Source organism: Phocoena sinus, chromosome 13 (genome assembly GCF_008692025.1).
Source record: "Phocoena sinus isolate mPhoSin1 chromosome 13, mPhoSin1.pri, whole genome shotgun sequence".
NCBI lineage: Eukaryota > Metazoa > Chordata > Mammalia > Artiodactyla > Phocoenidae > Phocoena > Phocoena sinus.
In genome coordinates, this window is record NC_045775.1 from 24,530,176 (window position 1) to 24,557,920 (window position 27,745).

Here is a 27,745-nt window from a genome sequence, read left to right on the forward strand (position 1 = left end):
ACATGCCACCATTATCGCTTCCTTCTCCTGGTCTCCTGGGCCTGGGGAGCCCCACAGGTGGCAGTATTGTACAGAGCTTAGGAATGCAGGTGCTGGGGCCACGGGCCAAAGGTTGAATCCCAGTCTCACCAGATACTTAGCTGCTTCACCTGGACAAGTTACCTAACCTCGTGGGGCTGGGCTTAGCCTAGTGCCTGGCACAAGGGAAGCCTTTAATAAAGACTGGCTATTATTATGATAAGGATCCACTGTTTCAGTATGGAGGTTCCTTAAAAAACTAAAAATAGAACTACCATATGACCCAACAATCCCACTACTGGGCATATACCCTGAGAAAACCATAATTCAAAAAGGGTCATGTACCAAAATGTTCATTGCAGCTCTATTTACAATAGCCAGGACATGGAAGCAACCTAAGTGTCCAACAACAGATGAATGGATAAAGAAGATGTGGCACATATATACAGTGGAATATTACTCAGCCATAAAAAGAAACGAAATGGAGTTATCTGTAGTGAGGTGCATGGACCTAGAGTCTGTCATACAGAGTAAAGTAAGTCAGAAAGAGAAAAACAAATACCGTAGGCTAACACATATATATGGAATCTTAAAAAAAAAGGTCATGAAGAACCTAGGGGCAAGATGGGAATAAAGACACAGACCTACTAGAGAATGGACTTGAGGATATGGGGAGGGGGAAGGGTAACCTGGGACAAAGTGAGAGAGTGGCATGGACATATATACACTACCAAACGTAAAACAGATAGCTAGTGGGAAGCAGCCGCATAGCACAGGGAGATCAGCTAGGTGGTTCGTGACCACCTAGAGGGGTGGGATAGGGAGGGTGGGAGGGTGGAAGACGTAAGAGGGAAGAGATATGGGAACATATGTATAACTGATTCACTTTGTTATAAAGCAGAAACTAACACACCATCGTAAAGCAATTATACTCCAATAAAGATGTTAAAAAAAAAAAAGGATCTACTGTTTCCTGTTTAACAACAGTGGTAAGTACTGGTTGTGTGCAGGGTACCTTGCTAGGCACTGAGCATTCAAAGATGGATGAGACCCTGTTCCTGCCCTCCAAGAGCCCACAGTCAACAATTGTGATGCTCGCTGTGGCCATAGGCAGCCTCTATTCTTACTCTGTGTGAAGCTTGACCCAGAATCCCCATTCCCATCCTCAGAACTAACCCACTACCCCCAGAATCACCAGGGAGGTGATGTCACTGAAGGTAACACAGGTGAGGGTGAGGCTTACATAACATATCCCCAAAGCAAACCACCTAGAACTCTCAGACCTGTTCTCCAAAATGCCTCTTCCGGGACTTCCTTGGTGGTCCAGTGGTTAAGACTCCATGCTCCCAATGCAGGGGGCCCGGCTTCGATCCCTGGTCAGGGAACTAGATCCTGCATGCTCCAAGTAAGAGCCCGCATGCCACAACTAAAGATCCCGTGTGCCGCAACGAAGATTCCACATGTGGCAACTAAAGATCCTGAGTGCCACAGCTAAGATCCGGCTCAGCCAAATAAATTTAAAAAATAATAAATATTTTAAAAAATGCCTCTTCCCACCCTCCCATGGGGTTTCTGCTTCTGGACCCACACCCTGAGAAATGCCCTGTCTTATTGCCCTATCTTGTCCTCCTCCCAATTCTCCCCCAGTCACCTACTAGAGAGTCTCCAGATTCAAGAGCCAATCTGCTCAGCCCAACTGCTGGCCTCCCCTCTCGTGAGCTCTCCTCTCGGGCGGGAGGCTGAGCTTTTCAAGGCCCCCTTTGCTCCTCCGGGGAATGGGGTCTTGCGGTCGTGCTACCAGGTGAAGCGCGCACAGCACGTGGAGAGGGTCTGGATTGTGGAGGTGTGCTTGCTGTGAGCACGATCAGGACAGCAAGTCCATGCTCACCTGCTTCTACCGCCAAACTCGTCCACCCCTCCACAGCAGCACTCACCACCCACATGCTCTCCCCTTAGAAGGACACGTCGGGTTGCTTTGCCTTCCTTGGGTGTCTATTTGCTGTGAGAGCGCGTGGATCACCTTGGAACAGAGAGGAAGTAACTGGGGGTCCCGGGAAGGCTTCTGAGAGGGGTCACAACTCTGAACTGAGTTTTATCCAGGTCTGGACAGTGGGATGGACATTCTGGGGAGGAAGAATCAAATCAGGTAGGCTCCGGAGCCGGAAGAGCGTGGTGGAGTGGGGGTGATGATGGACTGACTGGTATTCCCGGGAGAGAGGGCGGATTGATCACTGACAAGGAGAACCACTGAAGCAGGGGCCACATGAGGTCAGATTTGTGTTGAGAACTCAAGTTCCTGTCGATGGGGTGAACTGGAAAGGTTCCCACGGGCTCCTAAAATATAGGCTGGGCAAACCCACAACAGCATGGAGCTGAGCCAGGCCAGGCAGGAGACCCTGCCTCTTGGTGTCAGAGCTGTCCAGTGGGCATGTTCCCACACTGCCTAGTCACTCAGGCCTCCGGCCGGGACCTAAGCTTTCCTGTCCCTGACGGGGAAGCAGAGGCCAAGCCCCATACAGGTTGGTAGCCGCAGAAAAGCTCCAGCTGTGGCTTGCTTTCTGGTGATGCAAAACCACGTGGGGGTCAGGCGTGGGTCCACCCTGCTGCCGCCTCTACTGGGGCCCGAGGCCTCGGACAAGACCCCTCCCGGTCCTTGGCCCTTCACCTGGATCAGCTCTGGGGCTCCTCAGACACCCCTCTCTCACCATACTTCCACCTCTGCAGTTCTCTCCTCCTGGGGTCCCCCAGAATTCACGTAAACTCATTTCAGCAAATACAGATCAAGCAGCCGCTCTCAGCAGGACACCGTCCCAGGCACAAACACCATGGACGGCTTAGAGAGTCTTGTGTTAATGAAAGCAAAGGATCCACAGAACCCAAGGGCCATTCTACAGGAACCAGGTGGCAGATGGATCTCAGCTCGTTATTAAACTGGTTCTAAGTCTTATCTTTCTGTCTCTCCCTCTCTCTGACCAGGGTTGTCTGGTATTAGACTCTGATCTCTGCAGTGTTTTTAGTCAACTGCAAAGCTTCGATCGTGCCTAGGTAGGTCTCAGCGTCTGACTCACTTGATTTTCCACGTTTTCTGGCTCTGGGTCCTCGATTAAGAGGGCTTTGCTGAGGGCGCTGGAAGATCACCAAGACTAGGGTTCTGGAACCCATTCCGGAGCCCACCAGCATGACCTCCCCCCTCTGGCTTCCAAGAGAGCTTCACTGGAGCCACACCAGGAAAGCAGCTGCTGGCTCTGCCCTGTCACTTCAGGGCCACTGCCTCAGTGTCTACGGGCCTCGTCTGACGGTCTGAGTTCATGAACCTCCCACTCTCTGCAGTCACCACAGAGACACCCAACGCAAGGGGAGGGACCCACGGCCAGTGGCCCCCTCTCGGTGTCTTCCACAGCCTTCTCTCGCCGTGTCTCCACGATGCCCACGAAGCCTGTCCCAGCAGCAGCTGGGTGCTTAGACAACGAGCTCCCCCTCTCTGCTTTACAAACAGAAGCTCACAGACCCTGCTCATGCTTCAGGGACAAGTCAACTCTTAGCTCCCTTTGCTGCCAGGAAATAGAAAGGGAGGGAAAGAGGAGAGCACTGTGTTCGCCACACCTGTCACTACGCGTGTCGCCTGAACCCAGGAATTCTGAGAGAGTCTTCTTCTCACCCCTCGGCTTCAGCCTCATTTTGGGGAAATGTCTACATGCCTGGCAATGATGTGAGAGGGGGGAGAATTCAGATGTCAAATCGGGATCCAAAAAGGATGCTGAAAGGCTATAATTCTGAGCCACAGAGATTCCAGAAAGGATGCTAGGCAGCTCACCAGATCTTGTCTCCCACTCTCCTATTTTATGACCTCTGGGGAAAAAACCCCTGCAAACAAAGATTTTTTTCCCCTCCGCATCTGACTCACTTGACCAATTCATTTCTGACTCCCCAGCTGCAAGAATGGTTGAAAGTTTGGGATCCACATGTTCACTCGGTATTGCCTACACCCTTGGAGGGAAAGAGGACCATCTCCACCTGGACAGGTGGGTTCTCTATGCTTGCGCTGTGGTCCCTCTGTGCCAGACACTGAGTTCCAAAGATGCAAAAAGACGACTCATTTTCCTCTAGGACTGACGGTATCAAGAAATGATGGAAAAGCACGTGACTGGGGAGGACAGACCTGATCCCAGCTTGGCCTCAAACACGGTGTGACCTTGGGTGAGTCATTTCACTGCCCCTCCCCACCCCAAGCCTCAGTTTCCTCATCTTTCAAAGAAGGTAGGGTTTGATGCTGACAGAGGCTCCGTCTAGCTCTGATGTGCTGTAATTCTATTTGATTCCCTCCTGCATTCTATAACCCCCTTCTTTGGATGGAGGGCAAAGCTTTTAAATAGCTTTGGAGTTTGAAACATTTTCTCCTGCACTAGATTTCTTCAGGCAGTGGAATGTGGATTCTGGGTCCAGTTTCCCATTTCTTTTCAAGCTGAATGATTGCTTTAGGTCAGCTGTTAACAAGATCGGGTCAAAGTCATCACTTCATCTGCGAGCTTTCTAATTCTCCAAGTGAACTGCCATGCTCCCCACTTTCAATAAGGAATAAAAAGAGGCCCTGGAGCGGTGAGCACCGACTCCACCCCAGAAAGATAATGGCCGTGTTTGCATAAGTAGCTTAGAAGTGAATTAACCTCCCCAAACATATGGATGGCTTCATCCACCTCGCCTGTTTTCTGGGCTTCATTCTCAAATGCTAACGACCAGCTCTTCCTGACACTGGAAATGAGCAACAGCTTTAGTTTTGCACAAGCTGGCTCAAAAGAAAGAATGCACGAAAAGAGCCCTTGAGATGCGCCTCCAGAAGGACAAGGACTGGGGTAGTCTGTGGGGCCGTAACCACTCCTCAGGGCCCAGGATTGGATGGGGCGGGGTCTTCAGTCTTGCCAAATGATGTCACTTGATCAAACGACCAAAGACCTCGGTAGACTCAGGTTAATCGCTTACACCTGCCATCACATCACTATTCAGAGCCTTGGCTTCCCCATGTGTCATTATGAGGCATTGGTTAGGAAGATCTTTGGGGAACCTGATTCCAGGACACTCTCCACTATTCATTTTTCTCCTGAAATGTGTGGTCCCCTGACCTTTTGTCTCCTAGCATTGACTTCCAGCTCCGATGTGTCCCTCACTTGTGTGGGTCTTGATGACAGAGACCTCTCACACACACACAGACTCTTGCACACCCCGACTGAGCCAGCGTGAGCGTCTCTCCCAGTGCCCGGCACAGTGCCTGGATTAGGATTAAACGCTCCATACACAGCTGTTGAATAAAAGCAACCCAAATTGTCTAAGCGAAACAGGTGACCTGGGGAGTTTATAAGTCCTCGAGCTTGTTAACACCAGAAGGTAGTCCCTGACTCATGGTGTTTGGACCATATAATAATAAGCAGCTCCCGCCCTGCCCCCCAGTCATAAATGCAATCTCACGGTAGCCACACCGGGTCCCCAAGTGTCCCGCCCGGGTCACTGCTCAAATCACTCCCCCCTCATATCTCCTCTCTCTTTTCTGAAATCCTACCCATCCTTCAAGGCCTTGCTCAACGCCACCTCCTCTGTGCAGTCCCAGCTGAGTCTCTGTGGGTCAGAACTGCTGTCTCTCGCCTCTGCCCCTCTCAGCAGACTTTGAACATGATACTACATTTTATTGGGGCCCGTACACCAGCCCTTACAGTGATACCGTTGTCAGTGCCTATTTCTGTCCAGCTCTGCCCTGCCCACCCCCGCCATGTGTCTCTGGGTCCCTCCTCTGGCTCCAGCTGAGCCTTGCGCACAGTGATTATTTATAGAGGATGCCCAGCGAGGTGGCAAAGGCTCTGAAGCTCCCAGGGGCATCGCTTGCATTGAGCAGAGCTGCCAAAAGTCTTAGCGCCGGCTGGTGGGGAGCGTCAGTCAGGGCAAGTGGCTGGGCAGGCAGGGCCAGCATCCAGGCCCTGGGCAGAGGGACGGGCCCATCCTTACTTGGCGTAGGCTTTCTCCAGCAGGCTCGGCCAAAACTCTTGTTTGTTGTAAGGATTAACAAAGAAGTACTCATTGTTCAGGACAGGTAGGCGATCGTCAATCACCACTTCCACCCACTGGCCACACTGCCAGAACTGGAGGAGATTGAGGAATATACGCCCTAGTAGAGCTGGGGCAGGAGGGAGGTGCTGGCCCCCCCGACCCAGGTCAAAAGATAACCACCTTTGCCACTTCACCACCACAGTGCAACAAGGAAGTCTATCCAGACCAAAATCCCAGCCCAGGTTGGCGGACGGGGGACCGGACTGTCATCTCCACTGACAGGTGAGTCACAGATCAAGTTAATCAAGGAAAATACAGCAGGGAGGAAGGAGTCTTGGGCTCCACCTGGACTTTGTGGCTGACTCCTGCCTCACTTCGGCAAGTCCTTTGTGAGATTCAGGCGCACTGAAGACTCTCCGGGTACATCTTGTGTACAAAATGGCAGTAGGGGGAGCAGATGCTGAGTAGCAAAGGAGAATGGGAGATATAGAGTGTTGTGATGGGGAAGGAGAGCCTTTAGGGAGCTGAAGGCTTGAGAGAGGAGGCAGGATTCCAGCAGGTGGCGAGGCGCAGGGAAGGCATCCCAGATGCGGCGGCGACAGTGTGGGCGGAAGCCTAGGGGCCGAATGGTGAGGTTGCTCGGGAGGACTGTTACAGTTACAGCCTCCCCCTGGCCCTCCTCTCCTCACGTCCAGCTGTCTTTGCCAGCAGAGCAGCCGCCATGAGGCGCGCTGGCACTGTTGCTGCTAAGCGTGCAAATGAACCAGATGCTCCTCTTCAAAACAGAGTGGTTTAATCTTCAGCATTCAACTCTTAATGGTTCACCCGGGGGCATTGCCAAATGAGGATAATTCATAACAAAGCCAGCTTTTTGGAGTTGGTTTGCTGGTCTCTGGATCAGCAACAGGGCTTCTGGCTTCAGGCCTGAGTCTTGACAAGATTCAGGCAAGCCTCCGATAGTTGGGCTTGGAGTAAAGCTGGGTGGATGCAATCCATCATCTGCTGGGTGGTGACAGGGAGACTTGCCCACAGCTGGATGTCCCAGATGCTGGGCTTTTGCATACACATGAGGATGCACTTTCGAAGCAGGGAGGGAGACCAAGACAGAAATGTCAGTGGAGACAAAACGAAGAAGATGTCCTCGCAGTCTTTAATGAACCAGTGCACTGGAGCTGGTGCTGCCCCAGCTGTGGATCTGCATCCCGACTGCAGTAGGATACACAGGAGGGTGAGGCTGGGAGCCAACAGGGATGCTATTACAGTGAGATCGTGAAACCTGTCTGAAGCATCAAGGAAGCTAACTCTAGCTCCTTGAAGGAGGATACTAGACGGACAGACCCATCAGGATTTGGGGTTTAATTGGATAGCAAAGTGTAGTAGGTGGTATCCAGTCAGTGGAACCGTGCTCCAGTCCTGGTTTTGTTTTTTTGTCCTGAGCAATAGATACTGGATAAGACACTTAATTCTCTGTGATTCACTTTCCTCATCTGTCAAATGGTGCTAAGAGTAAGAGCTACCTCCTACTGTGATGGGATCAGGTGAGTGTGTGAAGGTGAGATCACAAGTTTGAAAGTAAGAACTGTTTCTCGACAGGCTTTTCGTTCAGCACTTAGGTTAGTGCCTGGCATACAGTAGGCCATAAAGAAGGAGTGAGTCCTGGCTTGAACGAGATCCTCTTGTTGGTTCTACCCTCACTCACATCTTCCCACACCAGTAATGCTGACCAGACTTGTTCTCCCTATACAAAGGGAACCTCAGATAAGATCATCGTTCCCAAAAAGGATGAAAATAGCCTGACTGGTGGTCAAGAATGAGGCCACCGATCTGTGTTTCCTGGTTCACTGCTCTGGGTGAGGAGGGCTGGCACCTGGAAAATGTCTGTGCCCTTCAAGAAGCTGGCTGGTGCCATTGAGCCAGTACCCAAGTGTCTGAGGGAAACCAGAAGTGTTTTGGGCAAAGTATCCAAGTTGCCCAGGCACTGGGCCCTTTCCAGAGAAGTGTGCCCAAGCTCAGAATGATGAGATGTACAGAGGTCAGCATTTGTAGCTATTTCTGGGGAACTGTGGGACTATATTCACCACCCAGAAGGGCAAAGCATGTCCAGCCTGGGCCTCAGTTTGTCCTAACTACCTGTCACCCCACCAACACTTGCACCCCTGAGGTGAGCCCAGACACAGCCAAACACTGCACCCTCTGGCTAACTCCTCAGTGTGACCCTTGGACCAGCAACATCAGCATCAACTGGGAGCTTGTTAGAAGACCTAGCATGCAAATAATTGGACTTCAGGAAGACAGAACAGGATAAAGGAGGACACCCAGAAAAAATGGAGAGAAACAGCTGAACAGAAAAAGGAGGCAGGTCTTCAGAACGAAAGTGCTCACTGAATTCCAGGCAAGATTAATCTTGCCTGGAATTCATGCATCTGGACATTTCTAGAGAAATTTCTGAACCAAGGAGAGAGATCGCCTCATATAAACTTGCAATTTGAGAGAATATGTTGCATACAAGGCCAAGAGAATAGATTAGCATTGGATTTTTCTTCTGCAACATTGGGGAAGGTACAAGACAATGGAGAAATGTTTACAGATTCTTGAGGAAAAGGAATGTAATCCAAAAATCCTAAACCCAACCGAAATATTGTTCTTAAGTAAGATCAAATGAAAAATACTCACGTAATCTGAGGAAACTATTCAAGGAACTACTCCTACCAAATGTGGATGAAATTAGAACAAAAATCTTAAGAGGAAATGAAGGCTGAAAGAAACAATGGTGAGTAATGAGTTTTGAATATTCTTTGGACAAGAAATATACTGGTAACGTAGTGAAAATGAAATTGATAGTGAAAGGATGAGCAACGATATAATAGGGAAATGTAAGTAACAGGAAGCTGGAGTAGCAATGTGAATATCAGATAAAGAGGAATTCAAGTTCAGAAGCATAAATATAGCAAAGAGGGATATTGTGTAAGCTTTATTGCAACAACTGGAGAGCAAGAACATAAATATTTGGGCACCAAAGAATAGAGCAGGAAAAGTATAAAGCCAGAACATGAGGAACCCTCCAAACTATAACTTTGGGGAAGAACTTTAACTCACTTCTTTTAGAATATGACAAATCAAATAGACAAAAAATAAGCCAAGATAGAAGAGATAATTGCAGATTATACAATGTGCAAATCAGAGAGCTTGATTCCATATATCATGGATATATTATCATGGATAATATATACTCTTCTTATATGTCCATGAAGCATCTATAAAAACTGTTGTGGACCTGGCCATGAATAAAACTTTAATAATTTCCCCAAATGTGAGAGTTTATGAATTATATTCTCTGATCATCATCTAATAAGTCTAAAATTCTACAACCAAGAGATGATCCCCTATAAAACTTAATCAAAACTAAAAACATCATAAAGAAGCTAAAAACATATTAACTTAAAATTAATAAGACATTTGACATTAAAATTGATGGATACAGAAAAGATCTGAGAAGGAAAATTTTAGTCTTAAATCTTTTATCATGAAGAGAAAAAGAAAGAATATTAAGTGTACAGTTTCAGAAAACAAAAAACCAATAAAATTGACCAGGAGAAAGTAAATGGGAATTAATAAAATTAAATTGAAATTAATTATATGGAAATCAAAACCCTAAAAGAAAAAGAATAGAAAGAACAATGAAAATTGAAAGTTGAGTCATCCAAAAACTAATACAGTAGATTGGTTGGATTAAGAAGAGCTGGATTAAGAAAAAAGGAAAAATAAAAATATAGTTTAGGGATTAATAAAGTTGACTTAATCACAAATTAGAAGAAATAAAATAAATTTTCAGAGAATTATATAAGCAACTTTGGTGCAATAAATTTGGAACTACAGAAGAAACAGTTGGTTCTCTTGGCAAAATATAAATTTCAAGAATTAGCTCTAGAAGAAATAAGAGGCCCAAGCAGATCAACAGCTATTGAACACATCAGAAGAGTTTAAGAAATCATATTTAAAAAGGAGATAGAGGGGCTTCCCTGGTGATGCAGTGGTTGGGCGTCCGCCTTCCGATGCGGGGGACACGGGTTCGTGTCCCGGTCTGGGAGGATCCCGCGTGCCGTGGAGCGGCTGGGCCCGTGAGCCACGGCCGCTGGGCCTGTGTGTCCGAGCCTGTGCTCCGCAACGGGAGAGGCCACAGCGGTGGGAGGCCCACGTACCGCAAAAAAAAAAAAATAATAAAAATAAATAAATAAATAAAAAGGAGATAGGTCCAGACAATTTAACTATTGCCTATTTTACTTTTAAAGAACAGATAATCAATGATTAACAGCCATTATACAAATTATTTCAGACCAAAGTAAATCTCAATAGGTTCATATTAAAAAGCAAGCATAACTCCATAGTAAAAACAACAAACAATGGGAAGCCAATTCTACATGTGATATAGATGTAAAAATTCTAATAAAATTTTTAGCAAATTTAATCTAACAGTGGATTAAAAGAATGACAAACCAGGAAAGTATGTCACTAAAACCAAGAGACAGCAGGATTTTGCTCTTGTCACTCTTATTCAAAATTGCAACCTTCTAATTAATGCAACAAGGCAAAAGAGCAAAATAAGCTCTATAAATATTAAAAGAAGAGACAAAATTATCTTTGTGGATAATATTAGATAACTAAAAAAAAATCCAGACACTACTAAAGAAGAAAATTAGAACTAATAAAAGAATTTGGTAAGGTGGCTAGATACAACTTAATATAAAACAAGGAATAGCTTTCCTCTTTTTAGCAACGTCTAGTTAGAAAAATCATTCATATTAGCTACAAACTTGTAAAATATCTGAGAATACATTTACCAAGATGGGTATAGCATGAATATCAAAACATAACTATAACATTTTACTGAAGGGCATAAAACTAGTTCCAAATAAATGGAAAGATATACTGTCTTTTGGTCAAGGAATAACTACAGTAATAAAAGTTTGATTTTTCCAAATTAATACATACATTTAATGCTGCTCTATTCTGCATCACAGTGGCTTTTCTTTTCTTTTTTTTTTTTTTTCGATACGCGGGCCTCTCACCGTTGTGGCCTCTCCCGTTGCAGAGCACAGGCTCCGGACCCACAGGCTCAGTGGCCATGGCTCACGGGCCCAGCCGCTCCGCAGCATGTGGGATCCTCTCGGACTGGGGCACGAACCCATGTCCCCTGCATCGGCAGGCGGACTCCCAACCACTGTGCCACCAGGGAAGCCCGGCTTTTCTTTTTAAATAGACACATGATTTAAAAATTCTCATAGAAGAATAAATGTGCAAGAATCACCAAGATAAAATATTTTTGGGGCAAGCATAATGAATAATGAAGGAGAACCTATGCCACCAGAGATTACAACTCATTCTAAAACTACTGTAGTCAAAATAACCAGATATGGCACAGGAATAGACAGACAAAATCTCAATGATGTACAGGCTTCTTGATGAATGACTCTTCTCTTTTGCTGATTGTTTCTGCCGTTCTTTATATTTACATGAAAACATTTTAACTCTCATCCTCCCTATGTGTCGTCAGATCACGAGCCAACACAGAGTAACTAACACATAAGTGTCTTTTCCACATCTCGGGCTGCCAGACCAACAGAACTTTCACGACAGTCGCCTTCCTGTGCTCACAGAGAATCCCATTTAAGGAGCATCCCAGCAGCACACTTACCGGAAAATGGAAAATCCCTGTATATTGGTATGAAAAGCTTTGGTCCATTAGGATCTTCTGCAGATGCTGTGGGTTCTGTGTCAAGCAGCCCAGTGCTGCCAGGAACCAGCAATCTCCTGGGAGGGGACATAAGCCACGAGAGCTGCCTGGACACAATTGGAAGCCCCATCCCATGTACTGCACAGAGTCAGCATACCTCCTTCTGAATAATGCATTTTTTTCTGTCTGAGAGAGGAGAACCAGAAGAAAGATTCACTGGGTTCAGTTCCAAGCAAAATAGAGAAGGTGATGGTAGTGGTTATGGAGATAGTGGTAGTGGTGAAAGGGGTGATGGGGGTAGAGGTGGTGATGAGGTGAGTAGTGATGGGGTGGTGGTGGTGATGGGAGTGATGGGGGTAGAGGTGGTGATGGGGTGGGGGTGGTGGTGGTGGTGATGGGAATGATGGGGGTGGAGGTGGTGATGGGTGTGAGTAATGATGGGGTGGTGGTGGTGATGGGAGTGATGGGGTGGGGGTGGTGATGGGAGTGATGGGGTGGGGGTGGTGATAGGAGTGATGGGGTGGGGGTGGTGATGGGAGTGATGGGGTGGGGGTGGTGATGGGGTGGAGTAGTGATGAGGTGGAGGTGATGGGGATGGGAGTGATGGGGGTGGAGGTGGTGATGGGGTGGGGGTGGTGATGGGAGTGATGGGGGTGGTGGTGGTGATGGGAGTGATGGGGGGGTGGTGGTGATGGGAGTAATGGTTTTACCGAAACAGCACATACAAAGTATCTAGCACAGCCTTGCAGAAGTTCAATTAACGTTTGCTTCCCTGATGCTTCTCTCTACTCAGTGCTCAGATTAAACTCTCTGTCTATTTGCTCCTTTTCTTTGATAATTGCTCTCCCCAAAGGGCTCTGCACACACGCTACTGAGCCGACTTCCAGGCTGAGGGTCTGGGTGTGAACAGTCCGTCCACAGCAACACCGAGGGTGCCAGCCTTGCCTCCTCAGAAGATGGGGCAGCATTCTGGGGGTCTGGGTGGGCACTGCTCTTGACCCCCCCTACTCTGAGGCTGACTTTGGGCAGCCTGCGTCAATCCAGGGCTGGGAAGGAAGAGGTTGAGTTCTTACCTGCCTCCCCCTGTTGGATGTCGAAACTGCTCACACCTTCCAGGATGAAGTGAGGCTCTGATTTACCCTTCAATAAATCCTTAGAAAAGAGGGAGAAAAGCCATGAGCATCTTTCATTCCTCTGTCTCCCTGTGTGCTACCCAAGACGTCACTCTCTTTGTCTTTGAGGGGTAGAGGTTACTTCTTTAAACAGGTGTTTAAAATATGAGGTAGGAAAGCTGCCCTCATTCTTCAGGTTTTATTGCTAACAGCAAGGCAGATGTCAAAAGGGTGTATATGTAACTGACCAAAAAGGCAATAAATGCATAAGCAATCTGTGCCAAGAGATAAGGACTCAGGATCCTTACATCAAATGATCAGCCATCCTGGTACCAACAGCACTGTTTCATTAGGAGTTTATAAACAACCAAAAAAGAAGAGGATGCATTTATTAGAGGAAATTTTTATAAGCATGACCACGCCTTCCTCGTGAAATGTCATCTCTCAGAAGTCAGTGTTGACATTCTGAGCTCCAGGTTCAAGTCCAGCCATGTGCTGTACAGGACAGAGGATGTGCATTATTCAGGACCTTGCCCACTCCCTGGCTAACACACAGACGGATTCTGGAAGACCCCAAGCAGCCTCTAGGTTTTCCTGCTACCAGGAGCCCACAGGATTATTCTGAGCATCCTCTCTGTGCAGCTCTTCCTGGATTTCCATTGTGTGGATTTGTATAATTTGGTAACTGTTCCTGTATCATTCCTTTTCACATTGACAAATAAGTCCCCAGAGAGCAGGGCGGCAAAGTAGATTCATCTACTCAACAGCCATAAACGTGTGGAGTCCTGTATCTTGAGAGACCTGTCAGCCCTTTGTATACTGCCGGCCAGTTTCCTGGTGGAGCCGCCAAGGGGAAAACAAAGGTGTGCGTGTCTGCAAACAAGTCAGCCAGCCCACCTCACCAGGCCTCCTCCCACCATCTTTTTGCACATAACCAGCCCTCTCTGATGGCCAGGGCAGGGCGCTCAGGCTCAGGCCCTTGTGATGGAGGCATCCAGCTGACCCTATGCCCTACCCCTGGCTGCTCAGAACCTGGGGTCTCTCCCAACACCAGCAGGAAGGGCAGCTCTCCACAGGGCCCTGGAGGAAGCAACTCTCCCAGTGTCAAAGCAACTTGGGGCACTTCAGTGGCTTTAGCTGTCCCCTCACCTTCTACTGGAAAAGGGAACTCAAGGTCTCAGTGGAGGCTAGCTGGAGATCCTCCACTCAGGGATTAAAGAAGAGGGTAGAGGCCATCAGGTTTTTGGATGGGGTAAAAAAGACAGTGTGGCTCAGCTTTCTAGACCCAGCACAGCTGCAGCTTCTTCGTCATTTACCCCTGGTTTACCCCCATGATGGACAGAGGAGGGGTAGGTGTGCTGAGAGTGACTGAACCAAGCCTGGTGTGGAATCCTACCTGCATTGTTCCCTGGGTGAGCTTGAGCAATTTTCTTTACTTTGCTGAACCTCAGTTTCTTCATATGTAAAGTGGGAGTCAAATGAGAAAGCCATTGGTGCCCTGGCTGCTGTTACCAAACCCTCACTGAGGACTAGATGCTTCATTCACAGTGGTCTCCCGACAGAGTTGCAAAGCAGGAGTCTGCATTTTACAAAGGAGGAAGGATGTGAAATACTGAGTGTAGCATCAGACAAGGGACCTGTTCAATAAATATTGATTCCCTGTTTCTGTAATATTTGCAAAATTAAAAAGACCACACTCATGGATAAACCCAGCATCTCAAATGCATTCCTTATAAAACGAGAGAGAGCTGAATGGATACAAAAACAAGACCCATATATATGCTGTCTACAAGAGACCCACTTCAGACCTAGAGACACATACAGACTGAAAGTAAGGGGATGGAAAAAGATATTCCATGCAAATGGAAACCAAAAGAAAGCTGCAGTAGCAAATTTCATATCAGACAAAATAGACTTTAAAATAAGGACTATTAGAAGAGACAAAGAAGGACACTACATAACGATCAAGGGATCGATCCAAGAAGAAGATACAACAATTGTAAATATTTATGCACCCAACATAGGAGCACCTCAATACATAAGGCAAATACTAACAGCCATAAAAGGGGAGATCGACAGTAACACATTCATAGTAGGGCACTTTAACACCCCACTTTCACCAATGGACAGATCATCCAAAATGAAAATGAATAAGGAAACACAAGCTTTAAATGATACATTAAACAAGATGGACTTAATTGATATTTATAGGACACTCCATCCAAAAACAACAGAATACACATTTTTCTCAAGTGCTCATGGAACATTCCCTAGGATAGATCATATCTTGGGTCACAAATCAAGCCTTGGTAAATTTAAGAAAATTGAAATTGTATCAAGTATCTTTTCCGACCACAACACCATGAGACTAGATATCAATTACAGAAAAAGATCTGTAAAAAATACAAACACGTGGAGGCTAAACAATACACTTAATAACAAAGTGATCAATGAAGAAATCAAAGAGGAAATAAAAAAATACCTAGAAACAAATGACAATGGAGACACAACGACCCAAAACCTATGGGATGCAGCAAAAGCAGTTCTAAGAGGGAAGTTTATAGCAATACAAGCCCACCTTAAGCAGGAAACAACTCGAATAAACAACCTAACCTTGCACCTAAAGCAATTAGAGAAAGAAGAACAAGAAAACCCCAAAGTTAGCAGAAGGAAAGAAATCATTAAAATCAGATCAGAAATAAATGAAAAAGAAATGAAGGAAACAATAGCAAAGATCAATAAAACTAAAAGGTGGTTCTTTGAGTAGATAAACAAAATAGATAAACCATTAGCCAGACACATCAAGAAAAAAAGGGAGACGACTCAAATCAATAGAATTAGAAATGAAAAAGGAGAAGTAACAACTGACACTACAGAAATACAAAAGATCATGAGAGATTACTACAAGCAACTCTATGCCAATAAAATGGACAAATTCTTAGAAATGCACGACCTGCCAAGACTGAATCAGGAAGAAATAGAAAATATGAACAGACCAATCATAAGCAATGAAATTGAAACTGTGATTAAAAATCTTCCAACAAACAAAAGCCCAGGACCAGATGGCTTCACAGGCAAATTCTATCAAACATTTAGAGAAGAGCTAACACCCATCCTTCTCAAAGTCTTCCAAAATATAGCAGAGGGAGGAACACTCCCAAATTCCTTCTATGAGGCCACCATCACCTTGATACCAAAACCAGACAAGGATGTCACAAAGAAAGAAAACTACAGGCCAATATCACTGATGAACATAGATGCAAAAATCCTCAACAAAATACTAGCAAACAGAATCCAACAGCACATTAAAAGGATCATACACCATGATCAAGTGGGGTTTTTTCCAGGAATGCAACGATTCTTCAATATACGCAAATCAATCAATGTGATACACCATATTAACAAATTGAAGGAGAAAAACCATATGATCATCTCAATAGATGCAGAGAAAGCTTTCGACAAAATTCAACACCCATTTATGACAAAAATCCTCCAGAAAGTAGGCATAGACGGAACTTTACTCAACATAATAAAGGCCATATATGACAAGCCCACAGCCAACATCATCCTTAATGGTGAAAAACTGAAAGCATTTGCACTAAGATCAGGAACAAGACCAGACTGCGCACTCTCACCACTCTTATTCAACATAGTTCTGGAAGTTTTAGCCACAGCAATCAGAGAAGAAAAGGAAATAAAAGGAATCCAAATCGGAAAAGAAGAAGTAAAGCTGTCACTGTCTGCAGATGACATGATGCTATACATAGAGAATCCTAAAGATGCTACCAGAAGACTACTAGAGCTAATCAATGAATTTGGTAAAGTAGTAGGATACAAAATTAATGCACAGAAATCTCTGGCATTCCTATACACTAATGATGAAAAATCTGAAAGTGAAATCAAGAAAACACGCCCATTTACCACTGCAACAAAAAGAATAAAATATCTAGGAATAAACCTACCTAAGGAGACAAAAGACTTGTATGCAGAAAATTATAAGACACTGATGAAAGAAATTAAAGATGATACAAATATATGGAGAGATATACCATGTTCTTGGATTGGAAGAATCAACATTTTGAAAATGACTCTACTACCCAAAGCAACCTATAGATTCAATGCAATCCCTATCAAACTACCACTGGCATTTTTCACAGAACTAGAACAAAATATTTCGCAATTTGTATGGAAACACAAAAGACCCCGAATAGCCAAAGCAATCTTGAGAACGAAAAACGGAGCTGGAGGAATCAGGCTCCTGGACTTCAGACTATACTACAAAGCTACAGTAATAAAGACAGTATGGCACTGGCACAAAAACAGAAAGACAGATCAATGGAACAGGATAGAAAGCCCAGAGATAAACCCACGCACATATGGTCACCTTACCTTTGATAAAGGAGGCAGGAATGTACAGTGGAGAAAGGACAGCCTCTTCAATAAGTGGTGCTGGGAAAACTGGACAGGTACATGTAAAAGTATGAGATTAGATCACTCCCTAACACCATACACAAAAATAAGCTCAAAATGGATTCAAGACCTAAATGTAAGGACAGAAACTATCAAACTCTTAGAGGGAAACATAGGCAGAACACTCTATGACATAAATCACAGCAAGATCCTTTTGACCCACCTCCTAGAGAAATGGAAATAAAAACAAAAATAAACAAATGGGACCTAATGAAACTTCAAAGCTTTTGCACAGCAAAGGAAACCATAAACAAGACCAAAAGACAACCCTCAGAATGGGAGAAAATATTTGCAAATGAAGCAACTGACAAAGGATTAATCTCCAAAATTTACAAGCAGCTCATGCAGCTCAATAACAAAAAAACAAACAACCCAATCCAGAAATGGGCAGAAGACCTAAATGGACATTTCTCCAAAGAAGATATACAGACTGCCAACAAACACATGAAAGAATGCTCAACATCATTAATCATTAGAGAAATGCAAATCAAAACTACAATGAGATATCATCTCACACCAGTCAGAATGGCCATCATCAAAAAATCTAGAAACAATAAATGCTGGAGAGGGTGTGGAGAAAAGGGAACACTCTTGCACTGCTGGTGGGAATGTGAATTGGTTCAGCCACTATGGAGAACAGTATGGAGGTTCCTTAAAAAACTACAAATAGAACTACCGTATGATCCAGCAACCCCACTAGTGGGCATATACCCTGAGAAAACCATAATTCAAAAAGAGTCATGTACCAAAATGTTCATTGCAGCTCTATTTACAATAGCCCAGAGATGGAAACAACCTAAGTGCCCATCATTGGATGAATGGATAAAGAAGATGTGGCACATATATACTATGGGATATTACTCAGCCATAAAAAGAAACGAAATCGAGTTATTTGTAGTGAGGTGGATGGACCTAGAGTCTGTCATACAGAGTGAAGTAAGTCAGAAAGACAAATACCATATGCTAACACATATATGTGGAATTTAAGGAAAAAAATGTCATGAAGAACCTAGGGGTAAGACAGAAATAAAGACACAGACCTACTGGAGAACGGACTTGAGGATATGGGGAGGGGGAAGGGTAAGCTGTGACAAAGCGAGAGAGAGGCGTGGACATATATACACTACCAAACGTAAGGTAGATAGCTAGTGGGAAGCAGCTGCATAGCACAGGGATATGAGCTCTTTGCTTTGTGACCGCCTGGAGGGGTGGGAGGGAGGGAGACGCAAGAGGGAAGAGATATGGGAACATATGTATATGTATAACTGATTCACTTTGTTTTAAAGCAGAAACTAACACACCATTGTAAAGCAATTATACCCCAATAAAGATGTTAAAAAAAACGAAAGGGAATAAAAACGTGGATTACACAGTCTACTTTTAGATATTAGAAAGACCAAAAGAGCCTCACAAACATACGCGGAAAGAAATGATAAACAGAACAACTGGTGAGTTACAAAATAGAAACACAGCAAGATCAGTAACGCAAATATTGAATACATTGTATTTGGGGAGAAGGTTTACTTAGACCCAACCTTTGGCTAATATGCTAGAGAAACCCAAATAAAATTAGAAATAGAAAGGAGGTTTTAGCAGTATAAAAACATGACATAAAATTCTATACTAATCAGTTTAAGCATACTGATGATTTTCTGACAAGAATTAACATGGCCAAAATGATCCAAGTTGGTAAATAACCTGAAAATCAATAACCTTGAAACAGTATTTTTAAATGATCAAAGAATATCTCCCTATTATCTCTGTCAAGGCTTCTAAGCTCAAAATTTTCTTGCTGAATTCTCTCAAACTTTTAGGAAATAATTCCTGTGTCGCCTGCAGTTTGTGTTTAAAAAAAGAAAGAATCCTGCAACCGGTTATTTTAAGAAGTCAGCACAGCCTGGATGCCCAGCCTGAGAGAGAGAAACACATACACACACACACACACACACACACACACACACACACACACACACATCACATCACAGACTGATTTCATTTACGGAAAAATACTGAAATAAATACCCGGCAAATGAATCAACAATAAATTATACAACTAACCCACTACCATTAAGTAGGGTTTGCCATAGAAATGCAGGATGCCAGCATGGTTTCCTATCAGGATATCTAATGGTATAAAATACCATTTACGTGGGTCAAAGGAGAAACAATTGCTATCTTTCCAATAAATGCCTTGAAGGCATTTGATAAATGCACAACTTTCTCTGATTTACCAAAATAACAAAATCGAAAATGAAAAAAAACAAAATTTTAGTTAATTAGGAATAGAAAGATACGTTATGAAAATTAAAGGATAATTATTTCAAATCAAAAATCAATTGTCAACATCAAATTTATGGGCAAACACTAGAATTGTGTGCATAAAAGTTAGGTACCAAACTAGCATTTTTTATCTCCTGTCCTGAGCTGCCTGTTCCTTCCTCACTCTGGGCTTTAGAGGGGTCCTGGGTGATCCAAAAAGAGCAAAGGTAGGAGGAGACAGAAATTATACCCAGAAGCATTTCAGTCTGCCGGGCCGACTTTGTGAGACCGGGCCCACAGAGAAAATAGATCAAGATGGTTGGCAGATAAAAATCCCCTGGCTCTGGGCAGGTCCCCTGTCACTGGGTGGGCTGGGCACACCAGGGCAGTTAGAGAATGTGGTAAGACTGGCGATGGGCAGTCTCTACCCCGAGTGCGACTCAGAATCACGCAGGAGCTTCGCAGACATGGAGACTGCTGGAGGCCGCCCCCCATGACCTGGATTTAGTAGGTCAGATGGAGGTAGAGTTCAGGATCCACACAGCTCCTCAGGTGATTCTGAGGCCCAGCCAGGGCAAGGAGCAGGTTCAGAGAGGTTGAGTGATTTATCCTAGGTCCCACAGGAATCAGGCTGTGCATCAGGCACTCCGCTCCCATAATGCCTTCCCCACGGACCACACTGGCAGGCAGGGTCTTCAGTGTTTTCTGACTCTGTGAGATGGATTGGCCCTTTGAGGTCTCTGCAACATCATTTGTACAGAAGGAAGCCGTGATAGTTCATTTTATGTGCCAATCTGACTGGCTCATGGGGTACCCAGATTTTTGGCTACACATTATTTCTAAGGAGGGTTAGCATTTGAATCAGTGGACTCAGTAAACAAGATTGCCCTCCCCAATATGGATGGACATCATCCAATGTACTGAGGGCTTGAACAGAACAAAACGTAGAGGAAGGGAGAATTCGCCCCTTCTCAGCCTGACTGCTGAGCTGGGACATTGGTCTTCTCCTGTCCTGGGACTGGGAATTACATCATCAGCCGCCCTGGTCCTCAGGGCTTCCCACTTGGACTAAACTACACCATCAGCTTTCCTGGGTCTCCAGCTTGCAGATAGCAGATCTTGGGACGCCTCAGCCTCCATAATTATGTGTGCCAATTCCTCATAATAAATAAATCAATAGGATATATCTATATAGCTCCTGTTGGTTATGTCCTGTAGGAGATCTCGACCTCTCCCCTCTCCTCCTCCCTCTTCCCCTCTGCATCCACACCCATAACCCATACCTGAAGTGGTACCAAACAAGGCACTCCCCTGCAGTTGTCTCTGGAGGTGTCCCTTCTAACACAGCATCACTTCCTATGTTTTGGACAGCGATTCCTGTGTTCTTGTCAAAGGCTCCTCATGCCCTCCCCGAGATGGTGTGCTGCTCTTGGATGAGGAAACACCCGGTTTAGTGTGTTGGTCTTCAGACACAGGCCCTTTCAGCCGGTGGCCACAATTCAGGCTGCGCCAGGTGGCAGCGTCACTCCCTTTTCTATTTTTGCTAGAGAACTTTGCTTTATTGGAATCAAAGTTCTTTGGCTCAGTGGCAATTGGCTGTTGGCATGCTCTCTTTCTGTCGCCTTCTGCTACCTGTTGCCTTCACAGCCTACATTCAGAGCTCCACTTTGTTAACCCCTTCCTTTCCGGAATAACTCATGCTGAAACCAAGGTGAATCATTTATAGTAAATGATCCTTTCGGAAACTCTGCTCTGGCTACTTGGAAGATGAACATCAGTGTCTGGGTAGGCAACACTTCATTCTGGGATGGCCACAGGCCAAAATCCACAGTGGGGCTGGGTGCTGAGTCCTGAACATGTTTTGGGCCCCCAGCCCATTCTTCAGTTGAGAAATGGACATGTTTTTCACTAAAGAATGGGGACAAAGATGAAATTTCAATTCCTCAGTCTGACACAGTGGCAACTCTGCTGTGAAGATCTACGTCTACAATTCTGTGTCTTCCAATATGGTGGCCACAAGCCATATTGGCAACTTACATTTAAATAAAATAAAATAAAATTAAATTAAATTAAATCAAATCTGCAATACCTCAGTCACACTAGCCCATTTCAATTGCTCAATACCAACATGTGACTGGCGGCTACTGTATTGGCAGAAAGGACATTTCCATCATTGCAGAAAGTTCTATTGGACGGTGCTGATCTACTGAATGAGGATAATAATATTATCTATCTCGTAGGCCTGTTATGGTAATTAAATGAAATGTTGTATGTAAAGTGCTTAGATTAATACCTAGCATAGGTACATGCTTGATAAATGGAATTTGTTATTATTCATGAAATAAAATTTTTAGAAGAAAGTGACTCTAAGTGCCAAATTCAGTTTGGGGAAATATCACGTAGAGTCTCCAGGTATAAGTGTAATTCTCAGCATTGTCTCTTGCTGAGGCTGGTGTTGCAGGAAACATTGAGGAGGAGGAGGAGTTGGATCCTTTCAGTGCCATTTGCTCCAGGCGCAGTCACGGGCATTTACAGAACCTGATTGCCTGCTGGTGGGGGGAGGGGAGGGTGTGGGGAGTGGGTTACCAATTCCTCAAACCCAGAAAAGCTGAAGGAAGCAATAGAAGGAGCTTCTACAGCAGCAAAATGGATTAGGGTTAATTGTTAGAGAGAGGGAAGACAAGAAGAAGGAAGAGGTAGGCAAAAGGAGAGAGAGAGAGAGAACATGAACTATGGGATGCGAAGCAACTTTTCTTCTTCATGAGGTGTAGAAAGCTGAGCCTAGTTTCATGCCCCTGACTCTTGCACCGTTGTTGAACCTACCTAGCCTAGATGAGTACGCGAGGTAGAATGATACCCATGATGGTTTAACAGTTGCCTAGAGTATGAAGCTTTCCCATTATCTAGAAAAGCCTAGAATGCAGATACGGCCTAAGGAGCCTTGGTGCCACCTCAGCCATTATATAACTGAAGTTTAGGGGATGCCAGTCAGGCCTCTGGTTAGGCACTGAGCAAGCTTTAGATTGGGAGGCAACCTTCTAATAGTGATAGGCAAGAAAATGTGAGAAGAAAAGCACTACGCACGCTCCCTGCCAGGCTACCCCGGCCTCCCCAGATGGTTTCCTCTGACCCACACTTCTCCTTAAAAGTCTTTGCTGAAATTGGCTGAAGCTGAGATGACTGGACAGTGAAAGCCCAAGAAATCCCAGAGCATGGTCCCTGTGGCTGCTACTCTATGCCGTCCCTCCCAAATTAGCCATAGTAACAATAGCTAGTGTTTAGTAAGTGCTTACAATGTGCTAGACAATGTTCTAAGTATTGTCTTCATTTATTCCTTAAAATAATCTTGTTAGGTACTGGTACCATTTTTATCCTCATTCTTTTCACCTATAAAAATGGAAAGAAGGGCAGAAGGTAGACAGGGGTTGATTCCGTTACCCAGACAAAGTAGGAGATTCTATTGGTGCACAAGATATTATTAGCAGCAAACAGGGGCCTAAAATACGTCACGAGCTTATGATGAAGCCTTACAGGAGGCGACACAGTTGTGGTGTTAGGAATATGTCTCAGAGCCAGACTCCAGGGCTCAAGTCCCAGCTCTATCACTTTAGGCAGGTCACTTAATTCTCTGTTTCTGTTTCTCAACTGTAAAATGGGGCTAATAATAGTACCTCCTCATAGAGTTATGATGAGGATTCAGTGAGTCAAAGCACCTAAAGCCAGGCCTGCCATGTGGTCAGCACTATCTAAGTGTTGGCCATTACAGGTAGGATTGCTCCGTGCTGGCTGGAGCTTCTCCTTCAAGGCTCTTTTCAGTCGCAGCTGTGAGCTGTGGCAGTTGAGGACGTCACCATGTTTAAGGGGTGAGTACGTCAGCTTTCTCCTCCACCATCTTGCTTGGAAAACAGGTCAACTCAAGAATTCTATATTATACATGTAGAGCTTGAAACCCATTTCAGGTGCCTGTGGACAGAATCATTCATTCACTCACTTATTCATTCAGCCAAATCCTAATCCTATGTGAGGAATAGTACAACATGGGGAGTCAGAAATTTTAGTTTAAATCCGGGCTCTTTCCCTCACTAACTGTGTCACATTGTGCAAGTCACATCACCTGTCTGAGCATATCCTCTCATAAAACTGGGAAAGAACATGAGACAAAGTAAGAGAAGACACATGGAAAGCTCTGGAAAATACTATACAAGCGTAAGTGCTGACAGTTGTGATAAGGGATACAAAGAGATATGACATATCCACATATACATTATAAAAGAAATGTTGGAATGAAAAATGACCCCCTGGTAGAGCCTTTGGATGGGTAAAAGAAGAACGGGAGTAAAAAGTATCTGGCCCCTGGCTGCCTCTGTTTTGGGTTCCTGGAACGATTCTGTGTGAGTCATTTCATTTCTGTTTGCCTCAGTTTCTCCTAGACCTCAAAAGACATCACAGTTTGAGATGTTGCTGGAATTAGATAATAAAAAACTCTCAACCCTTTCTAAATAAAAATGTTATAAATTCTTTAACACTATAAATATGGTCTCACATCTATTGCTCAGTACCTTGTGAAAAAAAAAAAACATTCTAAAAGAACCTCATCTGAAAATAACAAAGGGAGAAAAATATAATCCTTCCAAGGTCTAAATAGAGTTCTCTGCTCAGCTCTCCTTAGGAGTGAAGTCCACAAGTAGGGAGTCATTGTTGGGGACTTATTGCCTCTGGATGGTAAGATGGATTCTAGAAGCTTGAAGCACCCCCATCTTAACTAAGTAGCATCCTAAGCCCCACCTGATCCCCACTCACCCTCCCCTTCCCCAAAGCTACAAATTGGTCCTGAGTTAGGACAAGAGTTGTTACCTCTAGCGTTTCCGTCATGTTCTCTGTCATCAGAAAACACCTCTTCTGTATAACCTAACCTGGCTTCATTGAGCGTGTTACACAGAGTGCTTGGCATTTCATTCGCATTCGGTAATGCTTGCTGAAATCATAGTCATTAGCTTACCAGACATTAGATTCTTTCCTCTTCTTCTAGGTTCTGCTGGCTGCTTTTGGAAGCATGAACAGGAGGTTTGAGCATCAGGGCCCTCAAAGTGGCCCTTAGCCAGGTCCTTTGCGTCAATGAAAATGATATTATGAGAATGTCTAGTGGGCTGAGAAATTTCCCTTGGAGCTTCATGCCCTGAAACTGAGATAGTTCTAGAAAAAACCAACAGGGCTCGCCTGGCTTCAAGGTGGAGTTAGTGGTCGTCTACTGGGGTGGGGGAGTCGGGGGGTTTGAACATTGCCATGAAATACCGCCCTAATTTTACAGCTGGTGTTTACAACTCTTTTATAGGTGATCAGCCTTTACAAGATTGAAAATACAAATATACATGACAGAGGCAAGGCAATTGTTGAAATTCATCCTATTATATAAGTGACTGACATGTTATCTTCCCTTTGAGTAAATTCTAATAAGGAAAGAAAAAAGATAAAGACAGTGATACCTGACAGATTAAAGAATGATGAAGACTGACAGAGGGGCTCATTTACGGAGATTGAAGAGACCCCACAGCTACTACTACAATCCTCCTCCCCATGCATCCCCATTTTTTATGTGGGAATGAGGCATGTAATCTAGTGACATGCTGTCTTAGAACTGGGGTCCTGCTTCCTGGTACAGGGTCATTCCATCCCACTGTGGATACAACTCTGTAGCTGAGGAACCAGATGAACTTCAGTCTCCTTCCAGTTTGAGTTGGGCCAGCCCTGAAAACCAGGTCTCAGGCCCCTCATTTCAGGGGGAGGCACCATGGGAGGCACCATGTCAGAGGGTCCAGGAGCTGGGCGTGTCCCTAGAGAGGAGGTTCACTTACGTTTAGCCGCATCCAGCTTAGGCTGGAGAGGTTTCTTCCCTTGAGCAGCTGTAGACCTATGGAATAAGTCTCAGCAGGGAATGTCTCATCCTCAAACAGCAGCCCTCTGTTTAGGCAATAATCCCGCAAGGAGTAAAAGTCCTGTTGCCTGAACTTGATGATGGGGGTCTTGGCTAGAAGCTCCTGGTTGTGCGCCATGACTCTTCTTGGAAGAGGTATAAGGTCTTTCCCTTTCAGTGAGAAAAAAGATATTTTTAGGGGTAAGCCATCAAGTCCTTTGCATCATTAGATGTGAACCCTTGAAAGGCACTCAGATGTCCCCCGCTTTTACAAGTGAGGAGACAGAGACCCAGATCAGTGCTATCCCTGGTGACACAGCCAGTTGGTAGGTGAGCCCAGACTACAATCCAAGCATCCTTCCTTCTAGTTCAGTTTTCAGTCTGCTGTACTGAACAGCTTCTCAGGATGCTCTTACGTGCGTGAGAGACTATTCATACATGAATGAACATTTATTGAGTGCTGACTTTATACCAAGCGCTTTTCTGAATGCCGGCAATCCAAAGATAAATATGACATGATATTTATCCCCTGGGGGCTCATTATCAAGTGGGAAAAATAGATTAGACATTTCAACAACCAGCTCTCATTCAACAGAAACGGTCTAATTAAAAATGTGTACAGAGTCCTGTGGATGGATATAAAGAGGAGAAGCTAGGAACTGCCAAGGAGAGTCTGGGGTGGTTCTCCCACAAGCACTGACATTGGAATTGGCCTTGAGAGAAGAAGAATTTGCCGGGTGGAGAACTGGCAGGTAGGTTAAGATTAAAAAAAAAAAAAAAAAAAGTCCCTTCAGGTGCCCTGAGTAGCAACTACATGGAGGACCAGGAACTGGATTGGAGAAGTCATGGGTGTTAGAGGGGGTGGGAGGGGCTGGAGAGGCAGTGGAGTGAGGGTTGGGAGTAGAGAGTTTTGGCAGACAAGGCCAGGAAGGTAGGTTGGAAAACTGGACTGCTTTCGTTTTATGCCCTGCAAGCACTGCGGGGCCACTGAAGAGGTGGCTTATGATCAGATCTGTGTATGGGATCGTGGAGCAAGTTGGAGGCCATACAGCAGGATGGGGAGGGTCTCAGACGGGGCAGAGGCTTGGAGGCTGCTGCATATCTGTCCACAGGAGAGACAGTGTTAGAGCAATGGTAGTGAAGATGGTGGAGAGACAGATTCCAGAGTCATTTTTTAGGTAGAACCCATAGGATCCGATGATGAATATAGGGGCGGGAGGTCGAGGGTGTGGGGGAGGAAGAAGAGGCAGTGCAGCGAACAATCAAATGAGCTTTGAAGTTTGCTCTCTGCTCTCACCACCTACCTACCAGTTCTGCAATAGTGCGTTAGTATTCAAGCCTGTGAACCTATCTCTCCACCTGTATGGATTAATGATACCAACCTCAGAGGGTTTATTGCTGTATTAAATGACATTGGACCTAACAGACTGAACAGAGTGACTGGCAAACAGCAGCCACTCAGTAAACGTTGGCATCCTAATTTCTCTAAAGAGCAGTCAAGGTAGCCTGGGTTTTCTTGTCCAGGAAGCCACAGGGGTGTAACTGATGCCATTTACCAAAATATGCATCACATCCTCCACCTGCAAGGCAAGCTGGCTTGGATCTGAATCCTAATCCACGCTTACTAGCTGTGGGACTTGAAAAACCTCTTTAGCCCATAAAGTCGTGCTTTTCAATCTTCTTTGACCAGGGTCTATAAAGGTGACACAAAAGACCGGAAGGTCCATATGTCCTATCCATAACCACTTCACAGCGAGAAAGGAATCAGGTAATGATAAAGAACTGGAGAGGAACATGAAAGAACAACTCATAAAGAAAGAATGTGAGCTTACAATCAGGATCTTGGATCACAGAAAAAATATGCAAACTTAAAAAATAACTTATAATTTTCTTACGATTAACATATAATAGTAGTATGTTGCAAATTAGATAACACAAATTCATCGGCAAAATAGCACCAATAAGTATCACTGTACACACATATTTGGAGGGAATGATGCATACAATTATCTAGCAAAAGAGATAAGAATCATTTATATTTGAACTATTAGGTTGGACCATATGAAACTGCCATTTTTATAGGTCAGAAATGGTTGAATATAGTCAGTATCATATGGTTTAACCTAAGGTAAAAATGATTGAATATGAGCAATTTCCTTTGGTTTAGCCCAGTATGATATATACATTTCTTCAATCTGGCTCTTGGAAAAT

At 44.7% G+C, this 27,745-nt stretch overlaps 1 protein-coding gene across 1 annotated transcript in view; it reads right to left on the bottom strand.

The window, feature by feature from the left end:
• Positions 1 to 27,745, bottom strand: part of CAPN13 (calpain 13) — a 99,345-nt gene that overhangs the window by 54,432 nt on the left and 17,168 nt on the right. Inside the window, 4 exon segments of the mRNA XM_032652236.1 lie at positions 6,010 to 6,143; positions 11,744 to 11,859; positions 12,856 to 12,934; positions 25,476 to 25,705. Coding sequence (XP_032508127.1) covers positions 6,010 to 6,143; positions 11,744 to 11,859; positions 12,856 to 12,934; positions 25,476 to 25,673 — 527 coding nt within the window. The 5' untranslated portion in view covers positions 25,674 to 25,705.